The sequence below is a fragment of the Clarias gariepinus genome, chromosome 9, assembly GCF_024256425.1.
Source record: "Clarias gariepinus isolate MV-2021 ecotype Netherlands chromosome 9, CGAR_prim_01v2, whole genome shotgun sequence".
NCBI lineage: Eukaryota > Metazoa > Chordata > Actinopteri > Siluriformes > Clariidae > Clarias > Clarias gariepinus.
Window position 1 is genome coordinate 32,259,625 of NC_071108.1, and position 24,638 is coordinate 32,284,262.

Here is a 24,638-nt window from a genome sequence, read left to right on the forward strand (position 1 = left end):
TTTTGTGGTATTGGAAATATGATTTGGGCATATTACTTTCTAATATTACGCCCAGGTCTTTTACTGTTGAGCTGGTAGTAACAGTACATCCTTCTAAACGCAGGCTGAATTGTGAAAGCTGTTGTGTGATGGTTTTTGCGCCAATGAGTAATATCTCTGTCTTATCTGAATTTAGTAAAATAAAGTTATTGGTCATCCAATATTTTATATTCTGGACACACTTAGTTAATCAAGACAATTTGGGTATTTCGTCTGGTTTTGTTGAGATATATAATTGGGTATCATCAGCATAACAATGTAAACTAATCCTGTGTCTTCTAATGATGTTACCCAAGGGGAAGCATGTACAGTATACTGTATAACAGCAGAGGTCCCAAAACTGACTCTTGTGGGATCCCATATTTCACTGGCATTACACCAGATGGTACTCCATTTAGATCTACAAAATGGTATGGATCAGACAGGTATGATCTAAACCATTTTAATGTCTGTCCCTGAATACAGTACCTATGTGATTTTGTAAGCGATCTATGAGAATATTATGACCTATAGTGTCGAATGCAGCACTAATATCAAGTAAGACTAGTATAACACCTTTTAGAGTAAAAAAAAAAAAATCTTACATAAAAATTAGTTCTAAATTAGGAAAGTTCTAAAGGGAAACAGGCACCTTGCAATATCTAAACGTGGTTTTAGCTTAGTACTTAGTGGTATAAGACATCAAATTGGTATGGATGCTTTAACTCGGTTAAGCAAGGCTGGACAAGAAAAATTCATTGGGTTTTGTTTTCTTCATTATTGATAATTACTAATGGAATTTTTGTTTTTCCTCCTCCAAACAATCAGTTTAGCAGCTAATTATTTAAACTCAGAATTAATTCTTAATCAACCTATGTAAACCCATTACATTTAAATCAAATTCAAATTCAAATTTTATTTGTCACATACACAAACATACACAGTACGAAATGTAGTGAAATGCATTAAAATGCATTTATGACCCATATTAATGTATACTTAACATTAGTCGAGTTTAATTACATTTATATGAATTGATTAATGACACGATTGACTACTGGGATACTTTTGTTTGGTCTATAAACAACAGTTTCAAAATTGAACAAGAAAAATCAAAGCAAAGTGGAACCAAATTAATTATTAATGATCTAATATAAATATTGTTTATTTTACCCATATTTGTTTATTTTCCATAAAAGTCTAAGTTTATTAGGTTTAAATGTATTGATTAGCAAAATGTTGGACAGTTGAAATACTTTTATTTCGCATTTCATATAAAAAAAAATAGATCAGAGCAAAGTAGAACCAAATGAATTGTTAATGAACTGAAATAAAATCCCTGAAAGAAATAAACTTGTCTGTTAAAATATGTCTGGAGCAGTAATAAATGTTAAAAGCAAAAATGGATTGCTTTATGTTTGTGTTTTTGCACCAAAAACTATATTTATAGTTGTTTATTTTTCATTTAAAAACAGAAACATTCAATTTTATTTGTATAGCGCTTTTAACAATTGACATTGTTACAGTTGTGTTTAAGTTTTATTTTATTTTTTTTATGGAAATATGTATGTGGGTTTTTATTAGTTTTGATTAGTCATAATCATCAAAATTAAAAGAAATAAACACTTGAAATATATGAGTTTGTTTGTAATGAAGCTACTGTATGAGTTACAATAACCATACTTTCCTACCACAGTCCAAAGACATGCAGATTAAGCTAAATGCAATTCTCAAATTGCACATAGTGTGTGAGTATGTGATGTGTGTGTGCCCTGCGATGGATTGGCACCCTGTCCAGGGTGTACCCCGTCCCGTGCCCTAAGAATCCTGGGATAGGCTCCAGGCCACCTTTATATTCAGGATAAAGCGGATAGATGTTGAGTGAGTGAGTGAGTGTTCCGCCTCAGGAAAAAGTAATCCGCAAAAATAGTTTTATTTATATTTGTGTTTATTTTTAATTAAATACACGATGGAATTCTGGGTGTGGGGAATTTTTAATTTTAAAATTAAAATTTTATTTGTCACATACACAGTCATAAACATTATAATATGAAGTAAAATGCTTAAATGACTGCTGATGAGATAAAAATTAAATAAGAAAAGTTTCAGTATTAAATAAAAGAATTTTACGAATTAGGATATAGAGAAATATGGGGAAAAATTATTTTTACTCACATTATGTACTACAAATAATAAAATAAAAGTATAAAAATAGGAATATATATATATAAAAAAATAGAGTTAAAGGTGAATGTAGGATTTTCTTTTTGGCATTAATTTCCCCCTTATCCAACTGCAAAAATGTATCAATATTAATGTTTTATTATGACGATGATTATTGTTACGTCAAAAAATACCCGCGACCCCCCCCCCCCCCCCCAACCCCCTCTCTCCTCCCGGCCAAACCCCAACGCCCTGCGGGCGCGCGCTCATTCCGCCTTGCGCGCGTGAGCAGAGGTGCGGCGCGCGCTCACTCAGCTGGCAGGAAGCATCACCGTCACCGCCGTCGGCGCCACTTTACGGCACTTTGTACTGGTCCAGTCTTCAGACTAAACCTTTAGATTATCCGTACATTTTTATTTCCGTTCTTTTTATGAGTTAAATCCCCGCCTGTTGATGTTTCTGTCGGAGTTGGGATGGACTCGGGTGTTTTTATGGAAACAGGCCGGCGCGTCTTATTATTAACAGGAAGGTAACTGTTGTACATTTAGAGCGTCATAATAAAATGAGGGACCGACTGGCGGAGCTGAAGTCGGTAAGTAAAGTAAAGTTTAATCACAAACGCAACAGGCTGTTATTGTGTGTGTGTGTTGTGTGTGTGTGCTCTTGTCGTCTTAAACTGTTATTCCAGCTGCTAGACTCAGGTCCTGTGTTGGACGGCGGTGTTGGATATATACGTGTGTGTGTGTGTGTGTGTGTTGCCGTTCTTTGGGGATCGAGGTGCTGTTTGGGATTGGACTTTAGGTGTGTGTTTTCGGGGCAGCGCGGCTCTTGCGCAGATCAGTGCAGCGCACGCTTTACGCAGGGGTGGGTGAATTCTACACGAGTGTATGGGGGGGTTTAAGTGAGACACCCACATGTCACTCACATTGAGGTCTGGTTATCTTGTTTGCACTTTCTATCTTTGTATCAGCTTTGTAAGTCGCTCTCAGCGCCACAGTTAAGGCTGTAGGTTACTGGATTTCTGATCAGAAGGTCAGGGGTTCAAGCCCCAGCACTGCCAAGTTGGCACTGTTGAGCCCTTAAGCAAACCGTATCTGCTCCAGAGGCGCTATATCCTCTCTGACCCCAGCTTCTTAATGAGGATATGTGATATAGTTCCCTTTGGGAACAGTAAAGTACCACTTCTTCTTCTTATAATTATTATTATAACACACTATTATTATTAGTCTACAAATGCTATGCCTTGAATTGGGGGATAAAATACATTTCTCATACATTTGTATGACTGATATTCCGACTGATTGACTTTCTTACTGTCTGACATTCTGATCTTATTTTTTTACCTTTCTTCTGAATTGTCTTTCCTTTTTTAATCATAGATAATTCCCATCCATCCAACTGACTGTCTAACCATGTCTCTGATTGACTGACCATCTGATGTACAAATTGATTTTTTGTGTAATGAAAAGTTTGGCAGCAAAACAGGATAAACACCTTTTCAGTATTACAGTCTCCCATCAAGGCTTCCAACAAGACTTTATACCAAGCGACATGGTCGTTTAGTGGTTAGCACTGTGGCCTCGCAGCTTCATGGTCAAGGGGTTTGATTCCTTGTAGTCTGTGTGCATGGAGTTTTCATATTCTCCCCATGCTTGGTGGGTTTCCTTTCTCAGTCTCAGATATGCAGATAAGACTAATTGGTGTTCCCAAATTGCCCTCAGTGAATTAGTGTGTATGTGCCCTATGATGGATTGGCACCACAGTCCATGGTGTACCCAGCCCCATGACTTGTATTCTGGGATAGGCTCCATGCCACCCTGTTTGACTTTGTGATGTTTTTTATCCTTTCATTGATTTTTCTCCACTAATTTAATCATACACAATTTACTCCATCCATCCAACTGACTGTTTGACTGTATCTCTGATTGACTGATTAAAGGCCTGCCGTAGTGTCTAACTGTCTTTCACTAACTGCATAGTGAATAATTGGCCTGAGGTCGTCGGTCACAGATGAGGCGTGATGTCACAGACGCTCATGTCTGGCCTATGCCCCATGATTGATGTAAAAGTGCTAGTATCCCGCTCCCTTCAGAGAGAGCTCGACCAATCAGTTCTCTCTAAGCTCCTCGGCTGCCGTTCGAGTCACCCCGGACTCGAACTTGCAATTTTCATGTAAAGGGGCAAGAGTTACAGCCATGCCACTCAATCACTGTGTGACTTTGTGAATATATCTCTGACTGTCTGACCGTGTCTCTGATTGATTGACTGCTATGATTATTCTGCCATTCTGATTTACCGGCAGACTTTCTGGCCTTAGTGTCTGACTATCTGATGAACAACTTTGACTATCTGTATAATAAACAATTTGAGCGTGAAACATGAGAAACAGCTTAAGACTTCTGTTCATTTTGCAACCTTTGAGATATAAGCACTGTGTGTGGCGAAGCTGTTGTGTTTGCTATGTCTGGTTATGCCCGCTACTCCTGTTCTAGAGTGGGATTTTTGAACTTAGATGTTTTAACTTTAGTTAAAACATCGACTGATGTACATGGATTCAAATGATGATCATTACAAAATCATCAAAACATAAGTGCAAGGTGATTTATCAGTTGTGACAAAACTGTGGGATGTGGAGTTATAGCGTTTTGAAAAAATATACATAATTGATATTGATGTAATATTTTGCCATTTGTGGTTAACACATTTGGGACTCAAAGAAACCATGTACAAAATATTTTCTATAAATTTGCAATACTTCTTGCTTCATAAAAAATGAAATTCTATTGATATTCATAGATATATAAATTATCTATTTTTGCCTTAAAATAATTCGGATATACATTAGATTCTCAAAATGTTATTGGAAAAATTCAGGCTCTGGCTTTGTAGAGCTAGTATTGCAATAGTGGTCTAAATGAGAAATTCAAAATGCTTTTTGTGGTATATATATATATATATATATATATATATATATATATATATATATATATATATATATAAACCCGTATTTCCCGGACTTAGGGGAGGCCCAGTGATGAGGAAGATGGCAGCGTGGCTGTTTCTGTGGATCGAGGTGGCTTTATGGAGGGCTTTTTTAAAAAGGTACATGGCTAAAACACTTATCACTAAATTAATAAAATAAATAAAATGTTAATGATAATGTATTACAAATGTAACCTCTAGCCAAGTGTCTTTAATAGAACCACAGCAGTGAATATGATAACATCGATAACTTCAGAGTGCATGATGATGATGATGATGATGATGATATGGCGAGGAAGGCTGCTCTGACTGCATGTGTTTCAGGTGGAGGAGGTCAGGAGCATCATCGATAAGATTTCCTCGCAGGTGAACGAGGTGAAGAAGAAGCACAGCATGATCCTCTCCGCGCCCAACCCTGACGAAAGTGTGTACACACTCAAGCATACACTAGATGCACACACAGAACAAACAAACAGAGCATGAACAAACTCTTTTGGCCTCTGATCAGTTCGAACTTGAACTATCTTTGAAAAGCTTTAAAGTGTAGCTGAGGGGTAAATTTTAAACATGCTATGGAACTTGTTGATTTGTTTCACGACGATCTCTGAAAATAATGAATTATTTTTAAAGCATCTGCTTGTTAGCAGTGTGTCATGCTAGCTGTCATGCTAATGTACAATGCTCGTTTTGCGTCACAGCGCTGGCTGAAGTCATTGTTACAAATGCATGCGGAGACACACACACACACTTGTACAGCTCAGGCTAAATATAACCATGTCCTGTACTTGTATACTGACCACAGTAAGAGCAGGAAATCAGACACACACACACACTAACACACACATTTTTACCGCATGCTCCAGGAAGCCGCACCTTTCCCGCCTTGAAATGCGCTCATTCATCTCCCTTTTTTTTTTTATACACATTCTTAGTTCACAGCACTCGCCAATTCTTCATTATTTTTTTCCACATCACTCTCACACACTTTCTCTTTCTCTCTCACAGACACACACATGACTAATACCTCAGCTCACCCAGAATACATGTAACGCTAATATTTATTATTTTCCCTCTCGCTAAATGTTCTCAGAAATGACTGCAGAGGGCTCCATTCAAATGTTTGTCTTTTGTAAATATCAATCGCTTTTACACCCTTATTCATAAGAAAAAGTCCCAGTTTGACTTAAACACCCCTCATATATCAGGAGACCTTAACCAAAAATAACATACTAACAGTAAAGGCATAACATCTTGGACTCTGTTTAGCTAGCGAGTGATCATAGCTAACCTTGTGCTTTTTAACATATTAAAACTTGCTCATGTTCTATGTAAAAAATATTTGTAAAAATATTTTTTTATTTTTAAGCACCCTTTGTTTTGTTTTTTTACATTTGTTTTTTGTTCCCTAACAAGATTTTTTTTCCTCCTTATAAATGATTGTTAATTAAAAAAATTTTTTTTTAAGTTAGAGACTTCAGTATCAGACATAAAGCTAAAACCTTTAAGTTTTTTCCGGCACGTCTTTGTGATTTCTCTGTATCATGACATGGTGTTTTTTTTTTTTTTTTTTTTTTGCCGTCCAGGGAGAGCAAAAAGGAGAAGCGATATTACGAAACAGGAACTAACATGTTTCATGAACATTCTGCATCAATCAGACTTTCCACTGTATTCTTGTACATTTTTACTAGTTCACAGTTTTTCTCTACTTAACATCTGATTTCTTCATTTAGGGACCAAAGAGGAGCTTGAGCAGCTGACGGTTGAAATTAAAACAAACGCCAATGTGGTGCGGACCAAACTCAAATGTGAGTGTGAGTGAGAGAGAGGAAGGATGAGTGCGGTAATACGACCTTGGCTCAGATGCATTTTTTTTGTGGTTTATCCTTATAGTAAATGACATTGTGCATCCATTAGACAAGTATTTCACTTCACTAATGGTTTTCTGCTGCTGCTAGAGTACATTAGGCATCTCCTCAGGCCTAATTTCTGTTTTCTACGAATAGCAGCATAGATTGTGGGAGGGTGACTGGACAATACCGCAGGATATATATAGGAGAAGTCATTATTTCTTCTCTTCTTATCCTCAGCTATGCAGCAGAGTTTGCCTCCTGAAGACCAAGCCAACCATGCCTCGGTGGACGAGCGCATTCAGAGGACACAGGTGTACACAAAATACTAAAAAGTGTTCAATAAAATTTCTTTTTTTTTTAAAATGTTTTAAATACATTGAACCAGGCAGGGTATAATATAATAAATCACAAGGTTCCAGTGCAATTGTGACTCCTTACCTAACATTTTAGGAGTTTATTCTTGAAATATTGGAACCTTTTAATTCGAGTCTATGTAACATTTAAAATATATATAACTATAGTCTTGAAATTTTGTGACTTTAAGAAAACAGTGGCCATGAAACATTTTCGGTTTAGATGATATAGTGATATCTGAACCCTTTTGCCCTCCCCTGTCTTTCTTTAACCAGGCACCAAAGAGAATGTACCCGGCGGAAACGCTCACCTTTTTCCTTTTTTCCCCCATCTTTATGTTGAGAATTAAATTTAAAATGGTTTAAGACAGTTTAAGATGTAATGGAATGGGAAAAAAAACATGCATTTAGTTATATTAAAAGCAATTGTGATGCTTCTGTGGAAATGAAATAGGCTTTTAACGAACCAGGGTGCGGCTCCACTGCGAGTCTGATCAGGATTAGCGCTTGTTAAGGACGTTTGGACAAACAGATTTTGAAATGAAAGTATTTCTCTGTAAAGCAATCACATCTCTCCTGTTTCAGAGAGCTAAAATTCGATCATCCTGCAGGTTATTATAGGACACGCTCTGTGTGACGCCTTTGTTTCGGTGTTTATTTTGGTATAAAGCTGACTGTGATGTCTTACGGTGTCTCTCTGTATCTCGCTGCAGTACGCGGTCTTGTCTCGGAAGTTCGTCGAGGTCATGACCAAGTACAACGACACACAGGTCTCCTTCAGAGAGCACAGCAAGGGCAGGATCCAGAGACAGCTGGAGATCAGTGAGATACAAACACACATGTACACATACACACGTTCTCTTTGAAGAGATCATGATGTCACTCGCATGCATGCACTTGTAACATTTCTCGTGTGTCGCCATGTCTAATACACGTTGATCTGTCTGTCTCTCAGTCTGTCTGTCTGTCTGACACTCGCACACGCTTGTTCAGGGGTTTGTTACTGTAAGCAGACACACACTCAGTCTTATCACAGACTACTAGTGGATGGAGTACATTAAGATGGGATGGAGGAAGAGGCCGGATAGCGCTTTCTTCCGTGTGTTGCTCTGGCTCGCTTCATGTATTTCAGAGGAAGCTGAAGATGGCAGGAAAGAGTTCGGATTGGATAATTGACTTAACTCGGGTTGGGGATATTCATTCTACTAATCAAGTCTCATCAGAATAACGATTTAAAATAAACTGAAGCTGGAAGTGTAAATAAACCAGACACTACTTCACACAAATGACAGTTTGTGTAATAATCAGATCATATTTTTCCTGTTAATCTTACAGCGAGCTATTTACTCTTGTTTTGATAATAAATACGATGGATGGATGAGGGTTTCAACCCTCGTTTTAATATCGAGAGTGATCGAATGATACAGATGTCACGTTAAAATGACTCGAAATGTGAAGGGTGAAGGTGTGCGCGCACGGGGAAATGCTTGTGAGCCACCTCCTGCTTAATTAGGTCCTCATTCTGCATGTGACACATGAGACTATCCTGCCGGTCACCGGAGACCATGTTGTAGGCGTTTCCTCGGTAACGCAAGACTAGAGAGGCAGATCGTCCTCCCCACAGCGGGCAGAGAGAGAGAGAGAGAGAGAGAGGGAGAAGGGTCATGTGACTCAGGCTGTATTTATGCTCTATGTCAGGGGTGTTGTTAAAGGTGTGTCAGATGATTAATATTCCTATTTATGAATAGATCAGTATATATACGGTAGGGTAAACTGCATTCTTAGAGCCTTAAAGAAATGAATAATAATTAATGCAAAAAAGGTTATGTGTGTCATGATGTGGAATTATAAAAAAAAAAAATTAATAGTCAATCATTTGTGTGGGTCATGTATGTATTTTTATGGTAAATAGCAGCATGTATTAGTATAAATACTAATATCATCTTTTTTTGTATTAGTCATTTTAATCACATCAGTGGGAAATATTGATTCACAACAGTTTTATCTTGTTCCCATTTTCAATATAGCACATAAATGTGTATAAGGGCTTGCATCAATGCTTCCTAGTTGCCCAGCAACTACCATGATCCATTGACCTGATCGTCGACTTGTTTGCGTCCCCTTTTGTTGAAGGTGCTAGTGATGATATAGTGTGATGTGATTACACATTAATTCATAAGGTGACGTTTTTTACGATGCTGTAGAGTCTGTAACGAGACAATAAGATTCAGGCAGAAGATTCTGATTGAGATATTGGTCTACTATTAATATTCAAATAATGGCAACATGGGGAAATCTCCTTTCTAGTGCAGTAAATTATTAAGGAGTGTCCTTATCACGCTGAAGATGTCCACACTGGAGGTGAATTGCAATATGTCTTATTCTCAAGTAGCATTTGTTTTAAGATTAGTGAATATAAAAGCAGGATTTAAAAAAAAAAAAAAAAAAAAGTTTAATTTTCATAATAATTCATAATAAGATGAAAAATTTCGAGTAATTACCCAAAACTGCTCGATATTGTGTGTGTGTGTGTGTGTGTGTTATGTAGATAAACAGGAGAGCTGTAAGCATCATGGTCTCTGATGTCCCCACTGTTTCTCCCTGCAATCCTCTCTCCCTTGTTTCTTTTTTGTCCCCAGAGTGTATAACAGAACGCCTTCCCAGTGAGAGCAGCATGGAGCTTTTTCTAATATTGTGTGTGTGTGTGTGTGTGTCGCTTATATGTGTGTTCATGCTGCTTTAGGTTGTATCTCATTCTCTAGGTGTTGCCTACTGGGGACGGAAAAACAGAATTAGGATGAGTTTTTGCCGTGTGTGTGTGTGCGCGCATGTGCATGCAAAGTCATATACATATAGGTTTTCTGTCCTGCTATTGTTCAACCTCTTGACTTTCTGCTTCTCCCAGCTGAATAAACACACGTCCTGCAGGGTCGTGTTTCTCTCACACACACTCGTACAAAAATGAATACAAACAACAGGGACACAATAGTATTACGTACACTCACAATTTATTTCCCTCTCTCACACACATAGAAACGTACATATAAACACACAGTGTGTATAAATCAGCATTGTTATTGTGTGTGATCTTGCAGCTGGAAGGAAGACCACGGATGAGGAGCTGGAGGACATGCTGGAGAGCGGGAATCCTTCCATTTTTACCTCAGATGTGAGTTTGGGGTCTTTGCCATTATAGAATTTTGCCAGCTGTAATATCCAACATATGTAGCTTCTCCAATTCAGTCAATTAAATTAGCCAATTCCTTTATAATAAAAATTAGAGATGTGCCGATCGATCGGCCGTGAATGGTGATTACCCGACACACAAGCTCCCGAGTGCTGCTGAAGAAAAGGCTGTGAGTTTGACTCCCTATAAAGCCATCTAAGTTAGCATTGGCTCCCAAAGCAGAGAGGTCCACTCTCACATCAATCTCACTGGGAATATTTAATCAGCTAGGCATTCTCTCTCTGTATGCCTGGGTAAAAAAATATATATAATTAATTGAATAACTAAATGCAAATAATCTCTAATTGAAAAAAAGAAATTGATATAAAGTGTAACTGTTTTAAGTGGTGTTCTTATGATAGCCATATAAATATAATCCTTAAACCAACCCCACCTTAAACTACGTATAATATACAACATAGTGCACATACACTACCAGTCAAAAGTTTGGACACACCTAATTCCATGGTCCGTCCTGATTTAAATTTCTCTCTAGTATTGAAGGAGTCCAAATACACAATATCAGATGATATTGAGATGTATCTGCTACTTCTGCTCTGTAAATTCTTCATAACGGCTCTAATCTGAGGTGCTGTTTGATGTTAATCGGTGACTTCTGAGGCTGGTGACTCTAAATGAACATTTCCTTTGAAGCAGATTTAACGTTTTGGTCTTGCTTTCCTAGGAAGGTCTTCATGAGAGACTTCGTCATGGAGCTTGAGGGGTTTAGCAAATGCACTTGACCATACTGTTTTTGTTGTCGCTTAATGCCATAATTCTAGATGTGTTTGTTGTTTCATAGGTTTCAAAATCTTCAGTATTGTTTTAGAATGTAGAAAATAAAGCACTAAAAAAAACCCCACTGAATTAGAAGGTGTGTCCGAATTTTCGACTGGTACTGTATTAAAGTTAGTTACAGTTATATATGTTAACATTGGCTTGTAGCGGAGGTCACTGGGTCTGACTCAGAGTGGCGCAGGCCGATAACAGGGCTCAGAGGTTGAGGACGCTGGGACTCTTCTGATATAGAGAAGTTGTCACAGGCTGGGGCGCGCCAAGGAAGAACGTCATCGGTGAAGTCTGTGAGGAAGAGAATGACAATTCAGTTCCATTTACTTGCCCAGCTATGTCTGTGGTTTCCTTTCATTCTCTGCCGGTTTCTTGTAGAGAGGAAAGAGTGTAAAAAACCCATCTAACAGATGTTGCACAACACTAAATTTAGGTATATACAGATTTTTTTTTTTTTAAAGTGTAAGTTAAGGTGTGATAAATAGCTGTAGTGTGAGATGAGTAATAGTAAAATAATACACCTGGAGGTCTTGGAGTCACCCACATCACACCAGCCTGCTATTGTTTTTGTTTTTTTTTAAACAGCATGCCTTTCCTGCCCCCCCACCCCCAAGCTCATTGTGCTTTTATTTAGTTTGTCAATGTTGCAACACATCTGCATGCAGTAGCTTACCCATGCACCTCCTGTTTCTCTCCTCAGATCATCTTGGACTCGCAGATAACCCGGCAGGCCCTGAACGAGATTGAGTCACGGCACAAGGATATCATGCGGCTCGAGTCCAGCATCAAAGAGCTCCACAGCATGTTTATGGACATAGCCATGCTCGTAGAGACACAGGTGGAGCCCCTGCTTAATCAGTCAAGATTTATATTAATGTATTCCTGTAAATTTATCGGTTTAGGCATTTTTAAAGATGTGGGCTATGTGGGATTTTCCTAATGGCTCCAAATGACATGCATTAAAGGAGCATTAGGTTGCGAACAACGGGTCTCTAATTAATAAAATGCTTGAATGTTAATACGAGTGCAGACATTTCCATCCATGTACACAAAGCTCCGCCCTAAGAATTTATGGCAGGTCAGGTGGCATTAGGTTTCCTCCGAACCACGTGAAGCAAGCCGACTGCATCTTTTTGAACTCACAGACGCCCCTCATTGGCTGTATTGTACTATATGTAGTCATATAGTAAAATAAATATTATATAAATTACATAATGAATTAGGTATCACTCCTTAACATGCATAAAAATAGAATAAAAAGACTAAAGGCTCAAACTTGTGTAATATCAATTTTAGACCCATACATGGATTTTCAATTAAATGGCAGAATAGATAAAACATAAAAGTTTCTAAGTCACGCAAGGTGTAATTCAAGAAATGTTTGTGATGTCACATGTCTAAAAGTGTAACATGGATTTTTGCTGTTTTCACTTTAAATATAGCTTAATTTTAATAATGTTTGTTCTTTCTCACACACACACACACACGAACGCATGTCTTTACAGGGTGAGATGATCGATAACATAGAGAACAATGTGAAGAATGCAGGGGAGTATGTAGTCAAAGCTAACCAGGAGGTGAAGAAAGCTGTGAGGTACCAGAAGAGCGCCCGGCGGGTATAAAAAAACACACACACACACACATCCCCCTTCACTTCTCAGTGCTTTCTGCTAATTTTAAATTACACAGGTTTAAACACGTCTGAGCATACCTGCAGGCTGGCATTTATTATCCTTTTAACCTGCACTTAAACTGCTTCTGCCTTTTTCTTCTCATATTTAGCAAAAATGGATCTGAGATCACTGACAGGGCATATGCTGTTAATAGCGTGTATAGTAATATTACTTACACACACACATAAAAAAATCTTGGATTGCAAAAATTGCATATGGAAACATTGCCTCGTCACTGAATCTCTATCTCTATATATGAGTGGGCGTGGCCATGAACACGGGTGTGTGTGTGTGTCTTTGGAGCCATATATGGAAGTTTTTAATGTAAACAAAGACAGTCATTGGCATTGCTAATTGTGCGCCAGCTAGCGAACCTGAACTAACCTGACAGGATTTAAGTAACTGAAGAATTCATGAATTAATAAAAAATATGTTAGAGAATATATATATTTTTTATACAATATCCTCGTCCATAATGCTAAGCAGCTAGCTCGGATTTTGTTATTAAAGATAAGTTAAGTTGTAGTTGTTAACAATCCTCAGTATGTGTTTGCTTGCTAGATAATGGATGCTTACGGGCCAAAATGTAACATATTATAAATACAAAAACAGAAATATTTAGAATTTTACTGCTAAGGCTAGTGAGCTAAACCCAGGCTTCTGAAACATTGCAAATCTTATTCATAAACATTCATCAAGATTTTTCAGATATTTCAGAAAGATTTTACGGTCAAATTCATACTCTTCACTGCTAATAAACTAGCCACCTAATAAAAAGTAACCTAACAGGATTTAAGTCCTGTTTATAAATGATGATAATCCTTACAGCTAATGCTAGCTACCTTGCTAATCTGAGCTAACCTGATAGGATTTCTGTGAGCAGTTTAGCAAGTCATAAGAATTTTTATATATATATTAGTTTACTGCTAATAAGCTGGATATTAAATCCTGACAGGATTACTGTTTTTTTTTATATACTGTTTATTAATCAAAGTAAGTAATCTTCATTGTTATCGCTAGCTGGCTAGTCAGCATGAGTACAGAGAATACAGTATGTGGAAGAGCCGAGCCTTAGTTTTAGTTTTTTTTTTTTTTTTTTTTTTTTGTTTAAGCACAGTCATGAAGCTGTGGTGAAATTGGTGCTTATTTAGAAATGTTTTAAGAGCATATTGCTCCTATACCCAAAGACACAACCATGTGTCCATGTGAAGGACACGTCCACTGGTTCACTGATCACACCAACTAAATAGTTTTAAATATAACTTTAATTATTATAATAAAGAAATTCACTGTCTGGCCAAAAAAGGTCATCACCATCACTTATTGGGGTGCATCAAGCAAAGAAAATAACCAAGGAGATTTGAAATGATTGGAAGTGGGTTAAAAACCCTTCAAGACATTATCAAAAGCTGGAAGGATAGTGCTGAACCATCAACTTTGTGGAAGAAATGTGGTCGGAAACCAATCATGAATGGAGAGAGCACTTAAACACTTGGTGAAGTTACAGGGTAAAGAAAAGTAACAGTAAAAAACAGAGCTATGTTTTAATAATGAAAGTAAGAGCATTTCCATACACGCACAACGTGATGAGAACTTGCAGGATTGTGACTAAACAGCTGTGCAGCTATAAGTGAACCAACTGCTAGTAAGACGAATCAGAAAAAGGGCTTCAGCTTGCTAGGGAGCAGAGAATTGCAATGGAAGAAGGTCACATGGTCTAATCAGTCCAGTTTGACACTTTTCTAAAGTGAAGAGTGTGTCAGGGTAAAAAGGAAAGCGCATGAAGCGTTGCACTCTTCATGCAGAGTACTCACTGTACAAGCCTCTGGAGACAGTGTTATGACCTGGGGTTGCTTTAGTTGCTCAGGTCTAGACTCAGGAATGTTATGGGGCAATAAAATGAAGTCAGCTGACGACCTGAATGTATTGAATGACCAGGTTATCGCATCTATGGAGTTTTTCTTCCCTGATAATACAGATAAATTTCAGGACTCAGATTGTCAAAGAGTGGTTCTGGGAGCACGAGAAATCATTTTCACACATGAACTTGCCACCACATTGTGTGCAAGTTTTTTTTTTTTTGGCTAGGCAGGTATAAATGACAGATGCTTTCCGTCAGTGGTGACATTTTGTTTTTCTGTGTTCTGGACAGAAATATTTTATTTTGGCTCTCATCTTGCTTGTGGTAATCGGTGTTCTTGCGCTGATCATCGGCCTTTCCGTGGGTTTGTCATCTAAATCTACAGTAACTGCCGCCTCCTCTATCACTGCAACAAACAAACCAGCTTAAGCATGCCTTCTGCACTAACACACTGACCAAGCAGAGTACGTATTGTCATCATGTATGAGCTTATAATTTCATGCCTGATTTGTAACTGACTTAATTAACTTTTGCCTTTCTGTCTTTTCATCAGAAAATCAAGTATGTTGCCATTTGCGGAGTGATGTGCCTTGTTCTTCTGCTCATCATTATTGTTGGAGTGTTTGGTAAATAGTCGCCAAGACTCTGATCGAAGAAGTCCAGAACCTTTAGCGCTAAGCATACAGATTTGTATTTAGTGGTTTTGCTACTAGTAAGATTTTTCTAATCTTATTGCTCGTGTTTATACTTTTGGAGGTTTTTCCACATTTCTCCAGGAGCTGAGGTTTAATACTTTGTTACTGTGATGTTTTGCCATGTGGCCAGGTTTTTTTCTTCCTCTTATTAAGAGATAATCTATAAGCTCTGGATTTACAAAACACAAATGGAAAAAAATATTTTTTTCCCATATTTTGTCCATATTTTTGTCCAAGAATAAAATGAAGGCAGTGTACACAACAAGGACATTTGATACAGGGTAATGAAGCTGATGCTCCACATTAGTATCAGATGAAGCCCAGAGTTTGAAGGTGGGATTAAATGTGTTCAAGAAAGATTTGGTTACATCCACCACCACAAGCAACGATGACAGGTTTAGTGCTCCTTGGTATAAATTCTTCAAGTCTCTTGAGCTGTAAGGTATCCCCAGGAACAACACCAGGTTATCCATAAGATCTTTCCTCAGTCTGTGTTCCTGATCATCATCTAGGGGAGCGCTCTTCTTTTTTTACTTGTTGCTCCAAAATCCCCTTTATTTGTTTGTCTGGGTCAAGATCTGCTGAGCTGAAAGGCTGTAGTGTTTTATTTACAATGTTATTAATTTAGGACAGCATCCTCTACTCAGTGGATTAATGCGAGTCATCCTGGAAAAGGCCACGCCTTTGATGAAAGAATAGTCCTTGTGGGATAAATTTGATGAGTCAAAAAGAACTGGAAGTTTGATTTGCTTGCCTCTAACCATTGTAATGAAAATAAATAATGAAAGTAATTAAATAGAACGTACACACGTATTATTAATATTAGACTGGTAAGCTGGTCAGGATTCTTCCCTCCAGGAAAATTTATAAGAACATATAAATTTAATTTTGTTTTATCTTTCTAAAAGGAAAGAACATAACTTAGTGTGTATAATAATTAGCTTTATAAACCTTGTTTATGGAAATGTATTAGTTCTCTCTATCTGGAATGGTTTACTGAAGCCTGTTGTCATTTGGTGCAACGTCTTGTTTTTTGGGTCTGCTTTACCTTTGCATCACACTCATGAAGCTGAAACAGAAGTTACTGCTTTGTGTGTCTTCATACATCTTTTTCTAAATCTGTTTCACAAGCTTCTGGAAAACTCTGGATTTCCAATCAGGTTTCACATGTTTACATCTTGTTCACTGCTCAGCGTGGCCTTGTTTAAAACTTGCTGATCGAATGTGGGTTGACATTCTTTGTCTTGTAAAATCACTGATCCTCCTTACTTTGTGTCCTAAACTGTACGTAATAATAATTCTGCCTAAGAGTTGCACAGTTGAATAGTGTTCTTGTTTCGCAGCACTATGATGGGCAACATCACTTGCTGTCTTGTAAAATCTCAACGAAGACTACAGATGCTGACGCAATCCCAAAATATGCACTTGATACTGTAGTGCAGAATACACACTGAAAGTGCACTTAATATTTAGCCAAATGTTGAAAAAAAATATGATATAAATATGATGAGTGATGGTGCGAAGAGTCACAGCACACTGTAAATGCGGTCATTTTGTATCAGGGATATGAGATTTTCATACAGAATTTGGTTTATACCTCCAATCTGGTTTGGAAAAAATTTACAAATAGCAATGATTTTTTTTTTTTTTTTGTAAAGTCTGTCTGCTGGGTGTTTCAGGGATGGAAGGCCAATATCAGACCTTTGCACTCCTTGAAACTTTCTTTGAGAAATTTTTTTGGCTGTACTGAATGCTTCTATAGCTATGTATGTAAAAGTAAATTTCTGTAATTAAAATTAAATTGTGCAATGTGTGGATTCGGTTCTTCGATTTAAAAAAATGTGTCAAATTTTCACCACATAAACGAACATAAAGATCACTGATTTTCTCGTCACAGTGCCACCTGTCAAGAGGTGGGATATGTGACCGGAAAAAAACCCTGTCAGTTCTTGAATTTGATGTGTTGGAAGCAGGAAAAATAAGTAAATGTATAAGGATCTAAGGGCCAAGTTGTAATATCTAGAAATCTGGGTCAGAACAACTCATAAACCATATAACGTGTAGGGTATTCCTGGTATGCAGTTGCTAGTACCTTCCAAAAGTATTCCAAGAAAGAACAACTTGTGAACCGATAATAGGGTGATGCGTGCACAAGATGTGTGTGGGTGAGAAAACACAAGCCAGGCTGGTCCAATGTCAAAGAAAAGCTACCGTAGCTCAAGTTGCTAAAGAAAAGTGAAAAGTGAGCACACGGAGTATCGCAGCTTGTTATGTATGGGGCTGCAGAACGATCACAGTGCCCTTGCTGACTCCTGTCCACTGGCAAAAGTGCCTATGTGAGCATTAGAACTGGACCAATGGAAGAAAGTGACCTGGTCTGATGCATCATGTTACTGCATAAGGCTGGGGGTTGTACAACGTCGCTTACTTGGGGAAGAGATGGCACCAGAATGCACTATAGTTATAAGGCAGGCTGGTCGAGGCAGTGTGATGCTTTGGTCAATGTTCTGCTGGTACTTGAGGACTTTGGACATGTACCACCTACTTATACATTGCTGCTGACCAACTTAACTCTAAACAGGATAATGCACCTTGACACACTGCAAACACTGTTCATGTTAAATAACATGACAAAGACTGTTGTAGTGTTGAAATTCTTGGCCTCCAAATTCTCCAGATATCTGCAATGTGCTGCTAATAAACAAGGACTTGCAACTTACATGACTTTAAACATCTGTTGCTGACATCTTGGTGCCAGATACTACAGCACGGTCCAGGCCTCAACTGGTCAAAGCTGTTGTGGCACAAGGGAGGGTAGGGGTGGTTAAATTTAAATGGATTATCTGAGGTAGTTGAAATAGTTATCATATATTGTTATCATATATGTTAATCAAATACAGTAGGTATCAAATATATTACATATATTCAGTATGTGTACTGTATGTATTGGTGCATATAGACACACACAACATGCAACTCGATGAGTGTGACAAAATGGAGGCAGGTGCAGGGCCACTTGAGGGACTCTCTGTCTTCCTCACACTTATATAACTTATATACACACAAACACACAGCTCACCTGACTCATAAAGCTAATGGGAGATCTGATGAGCCGTAAACGGGAGGCACACTTCCATCTGGACAGAGCACATACACAATCGTGAGTAAAAAAAATCTCTTATTTTTAACATTACTAAAAACTCCTTATCTTATTTCTGTAATAACTTATTTAGAATTTATAATGTTTAGTGTACACCATGATGTGTAGATGATGAAGGAGTGTGGTGTTAATAGGCGTTTAAGGATTAATAAAATGTGATTGCTGTAATTCTTTAAATAAAAAAAAGCACAACATGAAAACGGACTGAAAAAACTGAAACAAAAAGCTGCCTCGAGTCAGACCCAAGATCTTATTGGACGTCTCACTTGAAAATTTTATCAGGGTTTTCCATTAACAAAAACAACAGGATTTATGTGAGAACGTCTAAGTATCCTTCACTCATTTTACTCTGATTAAGGTCATGGTGGACCTGAATCTTATCCTAGGAACACTATTTTTAAAGTCAGAATACATCCACACACTCAATCACGTTTAAGAGCAATGGAATGGCATGTTTTTGGGACATGGGAGAAAACCCACAGACAAGACAAGAACTTGAGCCTCTACATAGAGAGTAGTGAAGATTGAGAAGGACTTTGTATCAGTCTGTGTTTGTGTACTGCCATCTCATGGTCATGACCAAAATTTCCAGCAAGTTTCATCAGGCTCTGTCTCATTACTTTTTCCCTTTGATGAATCTCCTGCCTCCATCTTAAGAGTTGATTTGTTACTTTGCAGCTTTTAGAGGGATGACGTATTAATATCAGCAGATAGAAAGGAAAGAAAAAATCCAGAAGGAATTACAATCTAACATGGAGCCTGTCCTAGCGGGCTTAGGGTGCAAGATGGGTGACATGCAATTCCGAACATTCACTGTAAGCATTTTGGACGCACCAATTAGCCTACAATATATGTCCTTGGACTGTTTGGGGGACGAGTCCTAAGTAGATCCCACAAATCACAGGGAGAACTTCTCCTCACATCCAGAGCAAAATGAAGGTTTAAACCCCCAACCCTGGAGGTGTAAGGCAACAGTGCTAACCACCGATCCACCGTGCACCCATGTGGAAGGTTTACCAGTGTCAATAAGATCTAGAAAATATAATAACTGCAGCCATATCCAAGACTTTAAAATTGATCTTGACCAAAAGAAGATGCCTCTTTTTAACCTCATTTATTAACTTTGGCTCAGACATTGAATCTTGTATGTCATTGATTTTTCTACTAATGTTTAAAAAAGATTAGAAAAGATTGTGGCTAAAAAATATTCTAGATACGTTTCGGTCTGGGTTTTGTTGCTTACACTCCAAAAAACAGCCCTTCTTAGGGTTCAGAATATTTTTTTAATGTATGGTGATGCTGGATAATGTTCAGCACTTGTTCTGTAGGATCTAAGTTGAGAGACATAGTCAGTGGGTTGGCATATGTGAGGATGTACAGTAGCTCAGTGGTAGAGTGCATGCTTTGCATGTATGGGGTCCTGGGTTCAATCCCTGGCATCTCCATGAAGCAGCACATTTTTTGGACATTCATGCAATACATATTTATATATCTGACCATTGCACATGACACAATAATAAGTCACTTTTCATGCATATTTGCACAGCCATTGCCACTTTAAAATTTTTATATATACTTTTTTTCCCCTTACCCCCTATATTCCTATATTTCTATATTTTGTAATATTTTTATTATGCCCTTATTTGTACAGTTTATTTTACTAGTTAAATTTATTTTCTTTCGTATTTCTTTTTATTGATATTTATTCCTTATATATAGTTGTTGTTTTTTTAAGGTCACTGGCGGTTTAATTCTGCGGTGTCCCTCAAGGTTCAGTTCTGCGTCCAAAATATTTTATTTCTTGCTGTTAATTAGAAACGTCACAGACGATGCAGCTGGTATTTTTTAGCTAATTTTTTTTCTACCTCTGTTGAACTATTTATGTGCAATCTGGCAGTTATTTTGTGCAAAGATTTCTCTACATACTGTACAGTCATAAAAACACACTGGTTTGTTTCTGCTTCTTTTAACTTAGCAATATTGCAAAGCTTTGTTCAAAAAGTCTTTTCCTCATTTTGACTGCAACTGCAACTCCTTATTCATAAGGTTAAAAAGGAAATCTAAGGATCGATTGCAGGTGATCGACAACTTTGCAGGGAAAATTTCTGAGTAGATTTACGGAAAGGGCTTCTGCAATACCCACTTTTAGATCACTGCACTGGCTTCCAGTATCTTTTAGAATTCAGTTTAAGATTCTGAGATGCCAGGCTCCTGCTTATACAGTAGATCTGAGCTTCTCCGCCGCTACACCGCAGTTAAGCCACTGATATCTCTGGATCAAAGTCTGCTGGCAATCCCAAGACTAAGATTTAAAACAAAAAGTGACTGTGCCTCTAAATCTGCAGTTCTAATGCTTTACCTTTGGAAATAAATTATGTGGACACTGGGAACATAAAAAAAGTCAGTTTCATCTTTTTAACATGCTTTTGATTAGTTTTAACATGTATTGCATTTATCTACTTATGCACATATATGTACATACATCTACATCAAATATAAAGGTGTGGCAATAATAATGCACACTCTGATTATAGTAAAACTGTGTTGGCTACTGTCTCTGCAGTCACTGCTGTGCATTGCCGTAAAATGGCTAACCCTGTGCTCTGACCCCTGCCTACTAACAAGAAGCTGGGATATGCAAAGAATAAAGAATTTTACTGTGCAGTAATGCATGTGTGATGAATAAAGGCTGAGTTGAAAATTTTGACCAGAAGGTAAAATTTTCTTATAGAAAATCACTCATCACTACGAGCCTAAGACTAAACAGCAAAGGAATGGAAACATCCTCAATTGCCGACCAAAAAAAGTTCAAAACTCAACCATCAGCTGGAAAATGTCTTAATGCTTACAATTTTACGGGATTCTCAAAAGCCAGAAGTATTGGAACATTATCAGAAAAAAAATTCAACACTCAACAGTGCTTATTACGGTGCGGCGCTTATTGAAGAGTTAAAGCCTAAACTTCAGATTAAACCCAAATGACTGCTATCCAAGGGCATCATGATCTGTTTTAAGATCCTCCCTATAGTCCTAATCCTGCATTTGTGGGTCGCAGCTCAGCCTAAAACATTTTTATTGAGGGAATACGGAAGCTTGTTGACAGATGGACAAAGTGCATAGAAATACAAGAAAATTATTTAAAAAATTATTTATTTGTCATTTCTAAAATTAGTTAAAATAAATTCTGCAGCCAGAGTAGGGAACAAGATAATTTTTTACTCACCCTTAAAGGAAATTTCAAAATTCAGTAGCAATGAGGACAGTAACAAAACAGGTTAGTAGTAGTGATTGCCCAATGTAGACTGTATGTACTGTATAATCAGAAGACATAAAATGCTTTATAAATGAAAACAAATGCTTCTAGTACTGTAATGCTCGACTACAAGAATACCATAAAGTGAGATACAGAAAGGCATTTATAAGGGTCTACTATCTATCTATCTATCTGCAAAATTTAAGTACTGTATTTCAGCAGTAATAATATGGTTAAACTAATAAAAAAAGAAGTTGATAAAAAAGGAATGAATAGAATATGAGGACGCAGTACAACCACTGATGTGCAACTGTAGCAATGAGAAAAGTGACAACAGAGTAAATAACAATTTGAGCAGCGTAAAAGGTGACAGTTTGCAGTTTGCAACAGGGTCTTTGCGTATTGCCATAACACTTAGACCTAAGAGTGTGTGAGTGAGCAGACAGCTAAACCCCGTAAGCCTAAAACTCTCAATCCACATTCCCATGGCTCCATAGAGAGGGCTAAGATAAGATGAAGATAAGTACATTATATAAGAATGATATTTTTCAATCTTCAATTAAAAGTTTACCTCTATTGGTTTGCTAGCATGCTAACAATTTATTCTCAAGCCAACAGATATAGTGACCAATTTTGAAAAAATAAATGTTATGTCATACTTACTGTTTTTTTTGAAAAACTCAACATGCTAGATATAATGCTAACATCTGGTAAATCCCTCAGGCCTCAAAAGCTTTGTCTAACAAACTCCACTCTACCTAATTAAATATTGGCCGGGCCCTTAAAACCACACCGAGAATTCTCCCTTGGGTAAACGGTAATTGGAAGTCAATGAGTGTGTGTAAAACCATATTGGAACAGAGCCTTAATCTGGTTTCTTGATAGCCAGTGTAACCCAGTGTCTATACTTACATAACAGCAGGGAAGTGCAGCGATTAATAATCTCGCATGGCATTGAAGGGGGCAGTGCATTGTGGGAAAACATCAAGTTGTGCAGCATCTGTTCAAATCTCAGTAAAAGAGTGAGTGTAGATTATCCGTAGGTTATGGGTTAATGTACAAAACACACTGCTGCCACACTGGTATGCGAGGATTAAGATCATGTGTAGATTACGGGATTGTGTTTGTGGATCGGTTGTGGACTTTGCGCTATGATGAGAAATGATTAAAGGATAAAGGATGCAAAGTGTTATTCATTCATTTATTTTCTATACCGCTTATCCTGCACAAGGTTGCAGGAGGCCTGGAGCCTATCCCAGGAGACTTGGGGCAGGATGCAGGGTACAACCTAGACACAGAGGTAATCCATCGCAGGGCGCGCGCGCACACACACACACACACACACACATACCCACAATGGGCAATTTGGGAACGCCAATTAGAAAATCTGCATGTCTTTGGAAGGAAACCAGTGTACCTGGAGGAAACCCACCAAAAGATCGAACATGCAAATGCCAATGATAACATTTTATATAACAATTTCCAAACTGATTATAGATAATTTTATGACATATAAAAGGTATGTAACCTGTAAGAATTCTGGATTAAATGCATAACTATCTTTGTATTGGCTTGCTTGAGTGCTAGCAAACTCTAAATGAATGAATGTGGAAGGCATTTTACTTTGACTGCTATCTGGTCATGGATTGTTTTGATGTTTCAGGAGATGATGGGGGCTGACAGACAGTCTAAAGTGGAGCTGATGCTAAAACAGTCGCAGAAGGAGCTATGCTGGATCCAGAAGCAGTTGTCGCTCATCGTTAATGGGAGCAATGGACCAGTGAGGACAAACGAGAATGCGAAGGTGAATCACCAAACATTAAAAATTTCTTTACACTTTAAAGCAATGTGTTGTCTGGGGACACCCCAGACTGTGTGCAGTACCTAGTATATCCACAAGGGGGAAGCAGTACATCGTGTGACAGCAGTAGGACTAGGAGTAGGAAACCCGGAAGGTGACAAATAACCCCGTTATTGCAGCGCAGCATCCGAGGACTCTCCGATAGGACAGCTGCGCTGGTTCTCTCTCTCTCTCTCTCTCTCTCTCTTACTGTTTTTATTAATATGGGTTACCATATTAAACTCAAAAATAGAGGGAAGAAACACTGGGGCAGTGGGTGGATAAATAGATGGGTGGATGTTGGATGCTCAGATGAACAGATGTATACATTGTTGGAGGGGTAAAGGAATGAGGGATGGATGAAAGAATGGGTTTGAGTAAGGATGAATTAGGATTAGGATTGAATTAGTCAAAAACACAGATGGAAAGACGGACAGCAGGAAAGATGGATGCATAGATGGAAAGATGGATGAATTGATCAATGAGTATGTGGGATGGATTGATTGACAACTGAATGGAACAGTGGAAGGATTGTAGAAACAAATTGATGGATGGATAGATGGATGGATGGATGATTGAGTGAATAAATGACAGATGGATAGATGGATAAATGGCTGGATTAAGGAATGGAGGGATGGGTGAATAAATAATGGATGGATGGATTAGGAATGGGGGAATTGAAGAATAAATGATGGATAGATTGAGGGATGGTGGGATGGGAAAATAAATGATGCATGGATGTGTAGTTGGAAAGATGGATGAATATGTTGGATGG

General features: G+C 37.9%; 1 protein-coding gene across 2 annotated transcripts; it reads left to right on the forward strand.

Moving 5' to 3' along the window:
* The first annotated feature begins 2,451 nt into the window (after nucleotides 1-2,451).
* stx2b (syntaxin 2b) lies at nucleotides 2,452-17,421 on the forward strand. 2 transcript variants are annotated; one of them, XM_053504271.1, is made up of 11 exons: nucleotides 2,452-2,773; nucleotides 5,203-5,283; nucleotides 5,488-5,587; nucleotides 6,894-6,968; nucleotides 7,251-7,324; nucleotides 8,080-8,188; nucleotides 10,462-10,535; nucleotides 12,082-12,219; nucleotides 12,887-12,997; nucleotides 15,207-15,379; nucleotides 15,469-17,421. In XM_053504271.1, the coding sequence occupies exons 1-10, from the start codon at nucleotides 2,744-2,746 to the stop codon at nucleotides 15,342-15,344; spliced, it is 930 nt and encodes a 309-aa protein (XP_053360246.1). In that variant the 5' UTR covers nucleotides 2,452-2,743; the 3' UTR covers nucleotides 15,345-15,379; nucleotides 15,469-17,421. The 2 variants fall into 2 exon arrangements, with proteins under 2 accessions (XP_053360246.1, XP_053360247.1); XM_053504272.1 differs by lacking the exon at nucleotides 15,207-15,379.
* The last annotated feature ends 7,217 nt before the right edge of the window (nucleotides 17,422-24,638 follow it).